Source organism: Rhea americana, unplaced genomic scaffold (assembly GCF_003343005.1).
Source record: "Rhea americana isolate MKP2758 unplaced genomic scaffold, rheAme1 scaffold_370, whole genome shotgun sequence".
In the NCBI taxonomy this organism is placed as follows: Eukaryota; Metazoa; Chordata; class Aves; order Rheiformes; family Rheidae; genus Rhea; species Rhea americana.
In genome coordinates, this window is record NW_028186502.1 from 62,698 (window position 1) to 78,263 (window position 15,566).

At 57.4% G+C, this 15,566-nt stretch overlaps 1 protein-coding gene across 1 annotated transcript in view; it reads left to right on the forward strand.

Moving 5' to 3' along the window:
* The window catches only part of GRID2IP (Grid2 interacting protein), a 56,035-nt gene that overhangs the window by 9,400 nt on the left and 31,069 nt on the right, over positions 1 to 15,566 (forward strand). Inside the window, exons 4-7 of the mRNA XM_085312907.1 lie at positions 11,833 to 11,923; positions 13,836 to 13,996; positions 14,578 to 14,760; positions 15,288 to 15,446. Coding sequence (XP_085169033.1) covers positions 11,833 to 11,923; positions 13,836 to 13,996; positions 14,578 to 14,760; positions 15,288 to 15,446 — 594 coding nt within the window. The remainder of the gene's footprint in view (positions 1 to 11,832; positions 11,924 to 13,835; positions 13,997 to 14,577; positions 14,761 to 15,287; positions 15,447 to 15,566) is intronic.

Consider the following 15,566-nt stretch of genomic DNA (forward strand, 5'->3'; position numbering starts at 1 on the left):
AGCGGCAGGGCATGCTTCAGCAGTGCATGCCTCTGGCTCGCGCAGTGCGCGTGCGTTGCTCTCCCCACTGGCCAGCAGCTGCGCTCAGCTCACAGCATCTTCTCCCTCTGGATCTGGCACTTTTAGCACAGCTTGAATCCTCACATCAAGGAGAGGAAGGAAAATTGCTGTCTTTGAAGTTTTTTCTCTCCAAGAGTGGCAGAGTGGTCCAAACTGTCGCTCCAAACTCAGCCTGCTAAATATCAGCCATTGGGGATCTAGGGAGTTCACAGCATTGCAGCCATGTGGAGATGGAAATATCCCATCTCACCTGTGGGTGTGAGCTGGAAGCCAAATTCTTATCCGGACTTGGCTTTCTTGCAGTGATTGTATACATAACCTTGTCTCATTTAAGTCCTCTTTGCAGTACTGGGATGGTGCAAGGTGGAGTTTTAAGTGAGGACAGGGCTCAGGGTCCTGGGTGGATTCATCCTGGTGTCAGTCTGGCATCTCTCCTGCTCTTGGTGGAGCTGTCCTGCCACAGCGAGACCCAGGCAGACTTGCCATCTGCACAGCAGGTCTGCCTGCTCTTTTTACAGGGAGCAGAGAGAGTGAGATGCTGTCTGTGCACGAGGCACGTGATGGGGATTACAGTCAGGCAGAGACGATGGCCGTTGGGGAATCAGGTCTCCATCTGGCCCCACTCTGGGCCTGGCTTTCCAATTCCTACTTTAATCAGTGGAATTGCAAGATATTACAGTTACCATAACAACATCCTCTGTGCCAGGGTCTCAGCCGTGCTTGCAGAGGTCCTGGCGGTGGGGAGGACGTTGAGAGTGGGTCACCCAGAGGTGGCCCTTGCCTTGCAGCACCCTCCCCCATGCTCCTTGCAGCAGCTCTGCTGTGGTGACTGTGTATGGGCCACCTGGAGCCCCTTTAAGCCCCTTTGACATCCTTGTCAAAGCCTGACCAGGGGATGGGTGCAGACGCAGCGCGTTAGCTTGCTTGACCCCTGCGGTCTGCAGCGCTGGCTGTGCCTGGGCCACGCACTGTCCCATGCAGCCGGTACATCGGGAGGGCAGCCGTCACAGCGGTGGGAGCCACAGCCTGTCGCACACGCGCCTTTACACCTCGCCGGAGCGGGGATGCTCCCACCTCTGCTGAGAAAGGCTYGGCCAGCATCACCCGAGGGACTCATCCTTGCCAAGCCAGCTCGCATCCCTGCGTGGCAGTGCCAAGCCACTGCCATTGGCCCGGGCGTGCGCATCCCCACCAGCTCCGTCGGCCCTCCGCTTACCCGTACAGCCCAGCTCTCGCGGCGGCGTGGGAGTGACCTGCCGCAGCGGGGGGTGGCAGGGAAGTGGTCGTTGCTTTGGCGCTGGCGGTGTAGCTGCCGGCATTGCAGGTGGGGCTGCTGTGCACTGGTGAGACGCTGTCTCTTAGAGCGCACGTGGCAGGAAACGTTGCTGGTGCCGCTGGGGTGGGACCGAGCCCACGGCCACGCTGCGACCCCGGTCCTGTTGCTGTCCCCCACTGGGATTGCTGTTTGGCCTCTCTGCCCTGCYGCCCCAGCAGGAGCTGAACGTGACTGCTGAATGTGGGTGCAAGGGGAAGACGGGGTGTACCAACCCCATGGTGGGAGCATTCAGGGCAGAGTCARCTGGTGCTGAGCGGGACCGCCACACAAAACTCAAAATTAGTCTCAATTAAGAAAAAAAAAAAAAACAGAAAAGATCTTTTCTCTAGTAAGATGGACAGACATGCCTTGAATGTCTTGGAAAACGCCATTGTCTTTATCCCTGTAAAATTATATGGGAYTTTTTTCCACAGAGGGGATTTAAATAAGCTTCTAAATTTTCATGTGCTTGTTCCATCTGGACCCAACACCCTTTGCATGGGGCACAGCAGGTTTTCCTCATGGAAGGTCTCCTTCCTGAAGACCCGTGTAAGCGAGGAGTAGGGGAGAGCACCGGCCAGCCCTGGTGCTCCCGGAGCTGCTGGCTGCCTTCCCTGGGAGTGCCGAGGTGTTGCCAGCTCACCAGCACCCAGTCCCAGAACAACAAAGCCATCGGGGCAGCTTCCAATTATGGCTCTTCTGATTTGGAAAATAACTGATTAAAACCCCCATAATCATCCCCATGCCCTGGTGTGAAAGGTTAACACTGGGGCTGGGGTAAGATGCTCAGTAAATCAGGCAGCTAATCTCAGTTTAATGGAAATGAAATATTTAGCTTAGGGAAAAGATTTACCATCTAATCTTAATGAAATGAATTCCAAAGAAAAAAGTTGCTTTAGAAGCCGGGTTTCCTAGCTGAGGATGTGCTTGTGGGAAGTATAAGCAGCTCTGTGTTTGCTGCTTCTGCATAATATGAGCTGCTTGTGCTGGAGTTTGTCATTGAACAGGTTTGCTACTGAGCAAGAGCTTTTAATGCTTTTAATAACTCACTGAAAGSTGGTGAGAGGCTACAATGTGCTCTAGGTTTATGGGATGCTGTGAATTCATTTGAGTTATTTCCACATGGCTGGAGACAGTTTGGTTTYCTGCAGTTTTTTTTGTTAAGAAGGGCTCTAAATCCAGTGACGAGACCCAAACAGTCTCAGGCGTGGGGTTAAGGGACCGCAGATGACCCAGGGATTTGGCTTTGAGTGYCTGGCATAGCTCTTGGGATTCCCAGAGGAAGGGTCACCGCGGAGGTCTGTGAGGACCCCGCTTTTCCCAGCTCACAGGCTGGTGCAAGTGGCAGTCCCACACTGGGGATGGCCGTGGCCGCTTGTGCCGGCTCGGCTCTTCCCTGGTTCCCAGCTGCTGCCGGGGGCTCCTGCGCCAGCACACAGCCCTGGCACCTCTGTGCCGGACTGGTGTAAGGAAATCTGCCGCGCCGCTGATCCGTCAAGTCTGCGAGGACTGCAAGGCRAGAGGAGGGAAAGGTAAAACGGTCATTCCCTTTTAATTGCTTTCCCAGGAGTAGCAGCCGTGTAGGGAGGTGCCTCCGTGGCAGAGGGGCTGGGGTGCAGGAACAGCCGGGTGCCCGCAACGCACCGGCTCTCCGAGCAACGCGTTTTGGCTCTGCCCGCTGCGCCTGTYCAGTTTAGCAGCTCTGCTTTCTGGGTGCGAGGTTCCCTCTTCCCCCACGCTGCCCGCCCAGGTCCTGCCCCGTCCCCCTGCTTTCGCCCGCGCTGCCCCGGCTCAGCTGCAGCCGCCCTCCGCAGTCCTGGGCTCTCCGGAGGTGTCCGCGGCTGCTGGCGGCAGCTGGAGCCCTTCGGARGCTGCCCTGCGCCGGGGCTTTGGTGCCCCTCTTCTGAGAGTAGGCTGGTGCCGGCCTTGCCGCGGCTCCCTGAGGGAGGCCGAGATTTCGGCTGTGACTCGCAGTCGCGCCGCCGTGCCTGCCTGGGCTCTTGCAGGGGCGTGCTCGGTGGCATTTGCGTCCCCAGCCTTGAATGTGACTTGGACAAGCTGAGCTGATCTGAGCTGATTGAGCAGCCGCCCTTTGGAAGGGATGTCCTTTGGCTCACGTTGCAGTGATTTGTCACTTGCTGGTGATGGCTGTTCCGTCGACTGTGGGAAATAGAGGTGGTGGTTCCAGTCCAGGGGGAGAGCTCTTCCCACGACGAGAAGCCTGAATAACCAAAAGGCCGAACATCCTGGTCCCGTCGTCGCCGCTGAGCTCTCCCTTGTGCAGGAAATCGTGGTGCCGATGGCTCCCTTGCGGTTCCCAGCCCTGCCCGAACGCCTCTCTGGGGTGCGGAAGGGGTAAGGGCCGTGGGGAGGGCCCGTTGCACAGCCTGGTGGGGCAGCCCCCCGGCGACGCGCTGCGCACTGCAGCCCAGGCTGCGCGGGGCGCTGCCCTTCTCCCCCTCGCAGCAGCCCCGCGCTCAGCCCGCGGGTGCAGGAATTCTCCAAGGGCTGTTTCCCTCCAAGACATCTACGGACAGGAATTATTTTGATGAGTAGGAATGCGGTGGGACGAGGAGCAGCTCTGCCTGGAAGTGCGAGACCTGCTGCCCCAGCCTCCTCCCTGCCCTCTGTAGTTTGGTCCCCCCAGGCCAACCCACCCGGCAGAGCAGTGAGCCCCTTGCACTAACGCTGAATCCTAGTTTCTTCCCAGTGCTATGTGCGGGCCTGGCAGTTCCCTGAGGTGCTGTGGTGATGTGGGAATCCCACAGACCAGTACTCCCCGAGGTTTCAGCAGTCTGGGCTTTCTGATGCCTTCTCACCATGCAAAGCCAAGAGAAAACCTGCCGAGAGGGGCCGGGATGAGCCCCTTCCCAGCAGCCGCCAGTGCCAGGGTGATGGCTCTTCCCGTCGGCTCGGGACTGGGGCTCCATGACCCTCGGGGACGAGGGAAGAGGGAACCATCTCCCAGCGGTTTCCTGACACGGTGCCCGGGCAGGCAGGATGGTGCCCGGGAGCCGCTGTGGGTAGGCGCCCTGGGTAGCCGCTGGCCCGCCGTGGCCCGGGCCCGCTCCGCTCCCGCTGCAGCCCTGGCTGCGGTGSAGCTCTCGGGGCCGGCAGGCGCTGCGCAGAGCAAGGCAGCCTGCAAGTGCCCGATATGCTGCTAGCCCTCGCTCTAGCCTGATTGGATCTTCCCTCTGCACCAGCTCTATTTATTTTTGGGACACTGCTGCTGCCAGCCCTCCTGCTTTGATGGTTCCGCTGCGGGTCCCCTTCCCCAGGCTCCCCTCGGGGAGTTAATGTGTTCCTGCAAGGTGCTGGTTTGCAGCGTAACCCAAGACCCCTAGACTGAGCACAGGAATTGCCTTTCTGCAGAGACGCAGGGGCTGCAGACACGTCTCTTCCTCCTGTCTGTCCTAGGGCTGCTTTTTGTTGAGTTTTCTTTTTTTCTTTTTAGCTCAAATGGATTTCATCCCATTTGTCCAGAATTAAGCTCCTGCAGATTTTAATTTGCTGACATTTTCTTCATCCGTTTGGTTGTGGATAGCAGGGATATTGCACGTGCTGTGCCAGTTCCTCCCTGTGCTCAGATCCCCTGCCCATATGGTTGGTGTATGTAGTAAAAGTGCACAACTGTAGTTTTGCTCAAGAATGATGAAATACAGCAGCGAGAGGGAAAGATGAGCTGTCTTGGGTAAGTAACGAACAGACCTTTCCTGGGGACCCAAGGGGGGCTGGGCTGGGGATGGTTTTAAAGCAGCTTAATTCTTCAATCTAGCAACCCCAGGCACTGCAAAAACTAGATGTGCTAAAAGTTAATTAACTCTTAGCATCCTTATTGCATGGGAGCTGCTATCATCAGAGACTCAGTGCAGCACAGCTCTGCCAGGCGGGGGATAGAGRGAAACCTTTTTATTTTGTATTCCTTCATCGCCTGCAGATGTCAGAGCCTGGGTATCGCCCCAGGAGAGCAGCAGGGGCTTTACCCTCCCRTTGCGGTGGCGCCGAGAGCGTGGGGGGGCTGTGGAGCGGGGCACGGCACCCCGGAGCCGGGAGGGCAGCGGGGGGGGGCTGCGCTGTTTGGAGTAGTTCAGCATCCCCGAGGTGTGGGCAGCTCTCAGCTCTTTCCCTTATTTCTGAGTTGTTTTCAAACCAGGGCAGGGCTACAGTCCCAGCACAGACATTGCACCGTCCCTGCGCGGCGGGTACCGTCGGAGCGGCTGTGTGCTTCCCCCCCCAACTGGGGGACAGCGTCACCCTCAGAGCCGAGCATTGCAAATGGGCTTCCTCACCTACCTTTCACACTGCCGAAGCGCCGGGTACCTGCCACTGTGCCTCTGCTTTGCGGTTCGCGTTCCCCCCAGAGCCGGCAGCAGCGCCGGCAGCAGCGCCGGAGACGCCCGTGCTGCGCTCCGTGCTGCCGGCTTCGCGCAGGCTGCCCAGCCGCGGGGTTTCGCTTCGGAAACATCTGTTTGCACAGGAATTGCAAAGTGATGAAAATGCAGAACCCCTTTCTCCCTGTTGACCTTCAGTGTTGTAAAAGCTTGTGTATAAAACAGCAGTGTTGATGCCGTGCTTAAACAGACGTCGTCCCATTAACCTGAATTTGAGTAGCTGGGTGTGTGTGTGCTCTGGAGTACACCAGGTTCACACCCTGGCATGTTAATTCATTAGCTGATGACTCTCATGTTGTTTAGATTATTGTATATTGTCATGCATCTTCTTTAAGTCATTCGGTTGTGCTTTATTCTGCTGCAGGGAGAACACAGCTAGCAATAGTTTGTTACTTTCCTCTGTTTCTATCTATTTGCCTTCTAAACAGCCTCTGCTTGTTGGGGGGGAGGCGAAGCATTGAGTAAAATCTGCAGCGTGTTATTCTCGGTGCTTTTTTGGGGATGGGCTAAGGCATGTGCATTTTTGATTGCAGTCACTTTTGATCCCTGGCAAAGATAAAACCGCTGCCCATCAGGGGTTCTCTGATTACTGAAGAAATTCCATCCAGTTCATTTTAATAATGGTTCAAACACAATCTATTTTTCCCAGGTTGTTTTTCATGGCAATAAAATTGCTTGGCATGCTCCTATATTAAAATACTCCAGCCATCTGGAGTGGACATTCTCTGGATAAGAAATTTCATTTTAGCCACTAGGATTTATATATTATACCTTGTGCTGTTTCTGTGCTTGCTTCCCCCTCCCCACTTATCTACTCCACCAAGATTGAGGGAAAGCTTTCATTCTCTTTTCGTGTGAAAATACAGCTTGCAGCAGATACAGACAATATCCCCACTGAGTCTGCTTCATTCTTGTTGCTGATTTATATGGCATTTAAAACTTCAAACTGACAATGTGCTCCTGTCTTGCAATCCATGCAGCTACTGTAGGAAGTTGTGGGCAGAGTACGAAAAGCAGCTTCTTGTTTGTTTCCTCAAAAAAAAAAATCACTAATCTTCTGGCTGGACATATGTTAAACTGCCCCCCTCAAAAAAAAGAATTAGGGCAGCAGGAAAAAAATCCACCACCAGACAGGAAGAGTGGCAATAAGTGGGAGTGCGGTTTCTTTTATAYGGGTTGAGTTCAAATAGGTCATGACCAAATACGTTAGTGCAAAATCTCCTATTAAGAGATCAATTTGTTTTGAGAAATCAAACTACTATCAGGCAAATTATATCAGCATAGCATTGCTGCATATTAAAACTGATTTGCAAYTTTTATTTTGGAAATAAGTTATTGGCTTGGTCTGTATGTTTTCTAGCTTCTTGAGTGAAACACAAAAAAATTAATCTTCCTTGGTGTTCCCAAACCAAAGAGCTTGACAAGGTTGGCAATGGCCCTAGATAGAAGGTGCACTTTGAGCCGTGGTGCCTGTCCCTGCATTCCTGAGGCTTGGGAGCAGCCGTGCTCCCCTTCCACTTGTGCTGTAGGGAACACCGGCAGGACGACACAGCAGCAGAAGCATCGCTGCTCTCTGTGTCTTTGAGACACAGTGGTGAGCAGTCCTGATCCTGCAGTAGCCTGTGACAAAGCTCCCAGTGTCCCAGGAACTGGTTTAGCATTGAATGTCTGGAGGCAGAAGAAACCTGGGGCATGCACAGCAAAGTGCGCTCCGCTCCAAGACCTCCCGCGGTGGCGTAAGCCAGGGGCAGAGGCCTGGCAGAGGTCTCAGCCGCTGGGGTGCCAGCACTCGGACCGGCTCCTGGGAGAGGAACGTGCCTCAGCACGCTGGAAACCTCAGCCCACAGCTCCCCGGCTGCCGGCAGGGCACTGGTGCTCGAGCTCGCCCGTGGGGCATGCACACACCCAACGTTTGGCTGCAGTCCCGGAGCGAGCCTGGGATGGAGCACCTGGAGCCAAGGCRGGGAAGCCCTGAGGATGCTCTTGCCTGTGGGAACTTAGAGCAGCCTTGCGCTCCCCTCTGCTGCCGCAGGAACCGTCTTTGGGGCTGCTTGGGCATCACCCGAGTGTGGCAGGGCCAGGCTGGCCGTGCGGCGCCGCTGTCTCCTACCAGTACCCCTTCCGAGTGCCGGGGTCCTAGGACCTGGCTTTGTGTTTAATCCTGGRCGTTGGATTTGACCAGATCCGATCTCTAACCTCAGACTCCAGATGCTATCACAGTCCCCTGTGAAGCGACACGGTGTGGAGGCGCYCCGGAGGACAGGTTCCCTGTTAGGCTTTCACGGTGTGCAGGGTTTGCGCTGGCACAAGGTGAGTGCCGGGCACTGCTAGTCAGCCACTGTTCCTCTTGCTCACTTCCTGCTGCTTTAAAGGCCTCTCCAAGATGTGGGATGAYGGAGTGAGCCCTCAGCGTGCCTGGCAGCCCTCTGCGCCCAGCGAGCTGGGGCATGGAGCAGCAGCACGGCAGGAGCCTGGACAGATGGTGCTGTGGAAGGTGCTGGGTGCATCGGTGCATGGGAGCTGCCTGCAGGCGCTGTGCTTCCCAGCACAGCCGCCCGCCCGCTGGCATCGAACCAGCTGCGAGCGTTACAGAAGAAAGCTCTTCTGGGGGTTTCTTTTGTCTCCAGAAGAAATGTTTCCGAGTCCTCGGCAGCTCCAGACCAGGCCGCCAGTCCTCTCCGGTGGAAGGACCAAGCTGGYGGCTCCCAATGGATTACGTTGCGTGAGCAAAGGTGACATCGTGGCTCGTGGTGGAGAGCCGCTGCCAGCCCGTGGACCTCCCTTCCTTGCTGCTGGACTGGGGAGAGCCTGCGGTGACACGCGAGAGCGCCCCAGGGACCCGGTGCCCGTCTATTGATAGGGAAGGTCACCCCCTTCGAGCGCAAACCGTGGCGCTGGCTCCCGGGAAGCTCTTACCGGCCTTTTGCTCGGGGACAAGATAATGAATCAATAGTCATCTGAGCCCGGGACAGCACAGCGCGGGAGAGCATGGCGAGGGGAATACGCACATCGAAAGGGCGCCGGCGCGGCGCTTGCCAGGGCGGCAGAACCCCGCGCCGCGCCGCGGACGTGCCGGCAGGGCTGGCAGGCGCKCCTGGCCAAGCTGGCCCCTCGCCCCTCTCCTCTCCCCTTGCCCAGGGCGCCGTCGAAGCGGGTCCGCGCAGCTCCCCGCAGCGGGAGCCGCCGCCGCACCGCAGACCCACGTCTGCGCTGTGCCGGGGGTGGGAAGCTGCTCTCCAATGAAGGCAAAGGGGAAATCAGAGCCAGCGCAGGCAGGGAGCCCCAGGGGCGCTCGCCCCGAAACGCTGGCGGGGACTGACTGTGCCTTCCCCTCTGCTGCTGCAGTGCCCTCTCCCAGCACCCTGGCTTAGCCCTCCGCGTCACTCGAAGCCCGCCAGCCCCAGCTCACAGGCAGGACGAGTGACCCGGGACGGGCTGCGGTCTCACGTCGCCCTAGCGCAGCCAGCCTGGACGCGGCGCCTGGGAGGGCCTGTCTGCTCACGGGCCCCCACAAAATGAAGGCTGGTGTCGTTATTTTGGGTTACCGCAGCTCCAGGCTCTTCAGACCTTGCAGAGCCGTTGACAGCGTTACGGACCGGYGCTCAGCGCTGTCTCGCTGTGTTCCGGGTTCGTCCCTGAGGAGAAGCGGGGGAGGCTGCAGAAGGGGTGGGYGAGCTCCCGTCCCCGGCACACAGCTGTCACAGCCCCAAGCCTGCTGTTCTCAGGTGGAAAAGGGCCTTCATTTCTATTTAATGATGATAACGGGTCACATCTGCAAAACATCTGTGGCCAAATGAATAATTATTGAGCCTTCCATTATAGGGCATAATAATCTTGTGTACACAAAAAAATCCATTGTATGAAAATTACAGTTCTGTGCTTGCCCCAGAAGCTGGAGCAGAGGCCCGTGTGTCCCCGTGTTGTGCTGTTGCTGTCGGTGGCTGGAGTCCAGCACAGGGACTGCGGACACACGCACACACTCAAGGCTAATTGGCACCTCTGCCTGAGCACGGGCAGGGYATCGACGTGTTCCTGGGCAAGCTCTCCTGGACGCGCACAAAAACCATCCCTAAACACTTTGAATCCTGCAAAATTTAGCACGGGTGAAACTGCTGAAATGCAGCAGAATTTCAGTTCTCTTTGCACGGCCGGGGCACCGGGTGGGCTAGCCTCTCCTCGCAGAAGGGTGTTTAATGTGTGCAGTGTCTCGGTGGCAAGGTGCAATCAGCAGCATCCTCTCATCCCGGTGCAGCAACAGCCCCCCTCTTCCTGCACATGGTGCTGGGGGAGCGGGGTGGGGGCGTGGGGAGCCCTCCCACCCGTGACCTGGAGCGCTGCAGCTGAGAAAGGAAAAGATTTTGTGGATATTGGCAAGTCCACTTTGGCTCCAGATTGAAAGCTAGTTAGCAAAATCCAAGACTATTAGAAACCCTCATATGTTTTTAATCCCAGTAAAGAGGGATTTGATTTATTTTTTATGCCACTAACTGTTCTCCCCCCTGCCCCGGCAGCTCTTATAGGCCACCCTTGCACTATAGGATGAGCGCCCAAGAGCCTGGCTAAAATCTRCTAAGAATTGGTAGAGAAATCCAGACAAGAAAAAGTACATTAGGCTTGAGAAAAATCTGTGAAATTTAATAACCAAAAGTCTTGTTATATAGGTAAAATGGGAAAAGACTTTCCTATTGCAAAAACCTGTGAATTTTAGCATTACAGTATACTATTGAGGCAGTAGTATTTTTCCAGACTGGTAGCTGTTTATAGCTATGTTGATATTATCCAAATGTAGTKCAGTGTTTTAATCCACCCTGGGATGTGTTTTTCTGCATAATTGACAGACTCAAGGTCAGGTCTTTGCTAATTGCTTCAGCGCTAAACCACACATTTTTCGTTTTTCCTTCCTCTGCTACCTGCAGATCATGTCTTATGTTGGCAGCTCTGGAAATCTCCACATCCTCTTTATTGAATACAAGTGCTCTGTTTAGAGATGGCGTTATTTAAATTAAAGATTTTTTTTGTCTGATGATTTTACTTTCCAGCTCTGGAGAAAAGGCTTGGGGAGCTGGTATTCACAGTGCAGAATTGTACATCTTGGGGCTGTGTTAGGAGTTCTGGAATTACAGTATTTTTCCTGTTGTGTGTAAACAGTGTGCAGCGTGCCAGGCAGCCCTGCGCAGCCCCAGCCTGAAGTGCTGTCTCCTAGTCAGAGTTCATAGACCAGAGGTTCAGTCCTGTTCCCATGTTTTGTCCGAATAATTGCAACAGGCTCCTTGCCTTGGCCCTTCTCCCACCACCCGTGTGAAGCACAGTGAGCTGCGTGTTGCCCCGAGGCACCGAGCAGCGAAGGTTTGTGCTCACGACTTCACCGCCCTGGGGCCTGCGCCCGCTCTGGCCCCGGGACACGCAGCGGCGCAGGATGAACTCCTGGGCTCGAGCGCCGGCGGTGTCCTGGCAGGGAGGGCGCCAGGCAGGACGGGCGCCCGGGGGCCGAGCACGGCGCGAGCGCCGGCGGAGCAGCCCGGAGCTGCCGGGGACACGGCGCAGAGCCCGGGGGCACCGGGTGCCCGCTGCGGCCTCCTGCAGGCACCGCGGGAGGCTGGCAGAGCTCCCTGGGGACTGAGCTCGGCCAGACCCACGGCCGGCCCCGGAGACCTGGAGCGGGTGTGAAGGCAAACTCTGGGAGAGGGCTGGACCCGTGAGCTCGCCGCCGGCCGCTGAACCGGGAAGCCAAGCAATCCACGCTGTGCAGTCGCTGTTTTGCTTTAAGATTTCTCACCCATTATAGCAGCATGTAATTTAAACAGAAGCACTTTAGAAGTCAACTAATTAGCGCTGCCGAGGCATCCCTCCGGAGTTTGCGAGGATCCGTGCCCTCCTTTCTGCGCCGCAATGTTACAAGATAGTTCCAGCTGGAAATTACAGAGACGGCAGTTTTAGAGAAAACGAAAGGCTTCGGAGCTGAGTTTTGGGGGACACCGCGGGTGCATCTCTCAAGGCACTGGGAAGAGAGAAAACAAAGCAGACATTAAAGCAGAACTGATTTTTTTTTTTTTTTTTTAAAAAAAGGAGGAACTCGCTACATGGCAAACCCTCAGTCCTGGGACAAAGAGTGCTAGACGAAAGGCGAGCGCGCAGGGGAGGCCGGGAGCCAGCCCAGGTAGAGCTTGCTGGCAAGCGGGTCCATCTGGCCGCGTCCCCGCRCACCGCGGGGGTGTGAAGTGGCGGGGGGCACCGGCTGGCGCGCAGCTCCGTTGTTGGATCCGGCCGCGTCGTGGGCGTGAGCTGAGGCTGAGCCTCATCTGCATGAGGAGCTGAAGCATCTCCCTTTTGTTCGTATCGCACCCCTACAAATGGGAAAGGACCGGAGTTTCTCTCGGCATTTTCGGTACGTCTCTCTGATCTGCTTCTCCATATATAATGCATGATGCCAGATTTAATGAGAATGTCTCATGCTCTTTGGCGAAGGCGGCTAATGGGTGCCACCTGCGCTGGCGGCTTCTCCCGCTGCCTTCCCGAGCTGCTGTCGCATCGCGCRGCAGGGCCGCGAGAGCAGACCCTGTCTGCCTGGCTCTGATGCGGCCGTGCCGGGAGCGCCGCTCCCCATCGCAGCAATGCACCGAGAAGTTGGAAGGAGTCAAGCTAAACTAAAACAAAAAATCAGGGCTGGGGGTTGCCGGGGCTGGGAGAACACGTCCGCCTGCGTTTCGGCTCGATGCCTGACAGGCACAGCTATCCGAGGGGGCAGCGGGCGAGGCGCGAGGGGGCTCGGGGGCGCTGCGGGGCGCGAGAGGAGCGGGGCGGCGGAGCCCCCCGGTGTGGCGCCGTGCGGCGGGCCGTCCCCGTCCCCGGGCCCGGGGGCCGCGCGGCTCGGCCGCAGCAGCCGTCCGACGGTCCGGCGCTCGCGAGGGGCCTGGCGGAGCGCAGGGAGCGGCGGGGCAGGGACCGTCCGCGTGATCCCAGCACCCGTTGTGGCAAACGTGCACTTTTCCGAGGTGTTTCTCCAAGTTGCTGCAGCGGGTCCTGGCGGGGGAGGGAGGATCTGGTTAGCAAGTGTGAGCTGAAGAAATAAGAATATCCATTAACAGACAAACTGCTAATTACCTGACTGTGAGTTTTAAAAATAGTGATTGTGACGAAGCCTGAGCCATGCTGCTAAACAGCCTCTGCYGAGATGAGTTTCACAGCAGCAGAGACCAGCGCTGAGGGCCGGGGCCGGCCCGTGCCGGGCCCAGGCGGACGTGACTCTGGCCGGGTGCGTTTCCCGGCGCTGGGCGTGAGCGGGACGCGCTGCCCTGCGCGAAGGCGCTGCCGTCCCTGCCAGGGCGGTTTCCGAGGGGGGTCGGAAAGCAAAGCAATTTGCAGCCCTCTAGGGCTTTTCATGGCCTGGAAAATGTCCTAAATTCACATTCGTGCTGGAGGACATTGACTGAACCCTGTTAAACAATGTGTCCTGCCACCGTTACGGAGGAGGTTACGACACCGGTGCTCTGCGGGACTCCTCAAGCTGCCTGGCTGGGGAGCRGGCGCAGGGACCCCACCAAGCCCRGGAGGAGGAGGAGGGGAGAGGAGGAAGGCAAGAGGATGGTACCTGAATGGCTCCCAAGCACTCCCATGGGGACCCAAGAGAGCAGGAAAAATATTACTGTTTCAGGCACACTTGTTGCTGGTGCTGGAAGCCGCATCCCCAGGGGAGGTGCTGCAGAAAGGCTGCAGCAGGTGTGGGACTGCCCATCCTGTCCCGTCCTGTCCCGTTCTGTCCCGTCCCGTCCTGTCCCATCCCGTCCTGTCCCATCCCGTCCCGTTCCGTCCTGTCCTGTCCCGTCCCTTCCCATCCCATCCCGTCCCGTCCCGTCCCGTCCCGTCCCGTCCCATCACATCCTGTCCTGTCCTATTCTGTCCCATCCCATCCCACCCCCCAGACAGCGTCCTGGGAGGGAGCAGCCCGGCCCGGGGGCTGCCGCCGGCTCCGAGGCTGCCAAACCCGGGGCTTGGGCATCGCCCGAAACGCGTCAGAGATTTCGCATGGATTCACTGGTGCCCGATGCGCTGGGTGTCTGATTTCTGTGCAGACTGTGGGCTCCGCTCCCGGGATCGAGGYGCCTTTCTGCTCTCCCGAGGGGAATCGCGGGACCCTCGTGCCCTTCGGAGGAGCTGGGACAGTGCGGCGCGTTCTGCGYGCTCCGGCGGTGACCAACTCGGGCAGGAAGGAGCCATTTCCCGGCCAAACCCGGCAGGTCTCCCGCAGCGCGGGAAGGCCGTTGTCGCCACGTCGCTCTGCGCCTGCAGGTGCATCGCAGGAGCAGCGACGCGGCCGCGCGGCTGAGCCGCGGGAGGGAAGCGCCGTGCCCCAAGCCCGCTGGCCGCTGCGGAGCTCGCTCCTCTGCCGGCGGCTGCTGCTGTGCGAGGCGGGATCGTGCTGCAGAGCTGGTGCGAGCCCTGCCAGCCGCTGCGCCTCCCGGCCCGTGCCGGTGCCCTTGGCCGTCCCGGCACAGCCCTTGGCCCGTGCTGCGGGACCCCTCGATGCCCCCGGGCTGCGCAGCGTTAAGGCTTTATTTCTGACTGCAGACCTGGCAGCTCCTGGCTCCTTCCAGACTGGAAACATCTTCCTTTGCACACCTTTAATCAGTCAGCATTAAATTCCCTGCAAAGGGTTTTGCAGAAGGAAAAAATTTTAATAGGATTATTTTTACCTGTCATTCAGTTCACCTCCTTACCTCTAGCACTGAGTCAAGTCACTTCAAACGTGTCTTCGTGCCTGTTTACTGAACGAGCTGCGCTTTGCTTCTCTAACTGGTTTCTGTTAGCCCGCAGGCTAAGCAGCGTTCAGGGTAAAGTGGGCCAGCCATACAGATTTCAAGAGGAAAAGTTAAATGAGAACTTGCTCATTTTGGCTGCCGGGAGYGTGGACGCTCCTCCACAGCGCAACGGCAGGGGCCGAGACCCGGTGCTGTGCCCCGGGGCGGGCTGGCTCCGTGCCTCCTTCCTCGTCTTACCGTGGGGACGCGACGGCCCGTGTTCCCGCAGAGGCTTGCTTTCAGCTGAGTGAAGTATTTATTAGCATGATTTCACCCTTTTCTATTTGTTGCTAATCACAGATTGACTGTGAATTGTACCAACGTGTTACTTATTTTAAATTATCACCAAATGCTTAACACGAGCATATGTCAGCCTCAGGATTGCTTGCGATCTGTCTGCTCCTGTTAATCATTAGAGCGTGAGTTATTATTTTGAGCTTTGGCTTTCGTTATGAGGGAAGTGAAGATGTTGTGGTCCTGGGAAGATGCGGGATTTGAAGCATCCCCCTTTCTCCCGCTCTGAGTTCACGCAGGCTCTCGAATTCCTTTGGTAAAGCTGCCCGAATGACGGGGAAGACCCCGGGAGCCTCCTGTTTCTGGCAGGGGAGGCAGCAGACACCAAACGTGCCGGYGCTGCCCGGGCGGCTGGGGAGCGACGCTCGCGTCCCTCCTCCGCGGCGGGCCGCCGAGCGGTTCTGAGCGGGTGGGGTGCGTTTTCGTTAACAGCGCGGTGAAGAACAATAACGAACCTCGCAAGACGGTGCTGTCTAACGAGGAAACGCAGCTGCGGCGCTGCGACACCGGTGTGGGTACACGAGTTTCGTTGCCATGGAAACCCTACGGRGAACCGTTTCTCAAGAAGCCCCCAAAGGTGCGAACGGAAGGGTAGGAGTCAGCGAGCGGGGTGTCAGCATTTCCCCGGGCGATGGCAGAAGGGGAAGAAAGGAAAGAGAAGGAGGAGGAGGAGGAGCATGTCCCCGCGCTGCAGCGCGCCCGGGGTGCGTG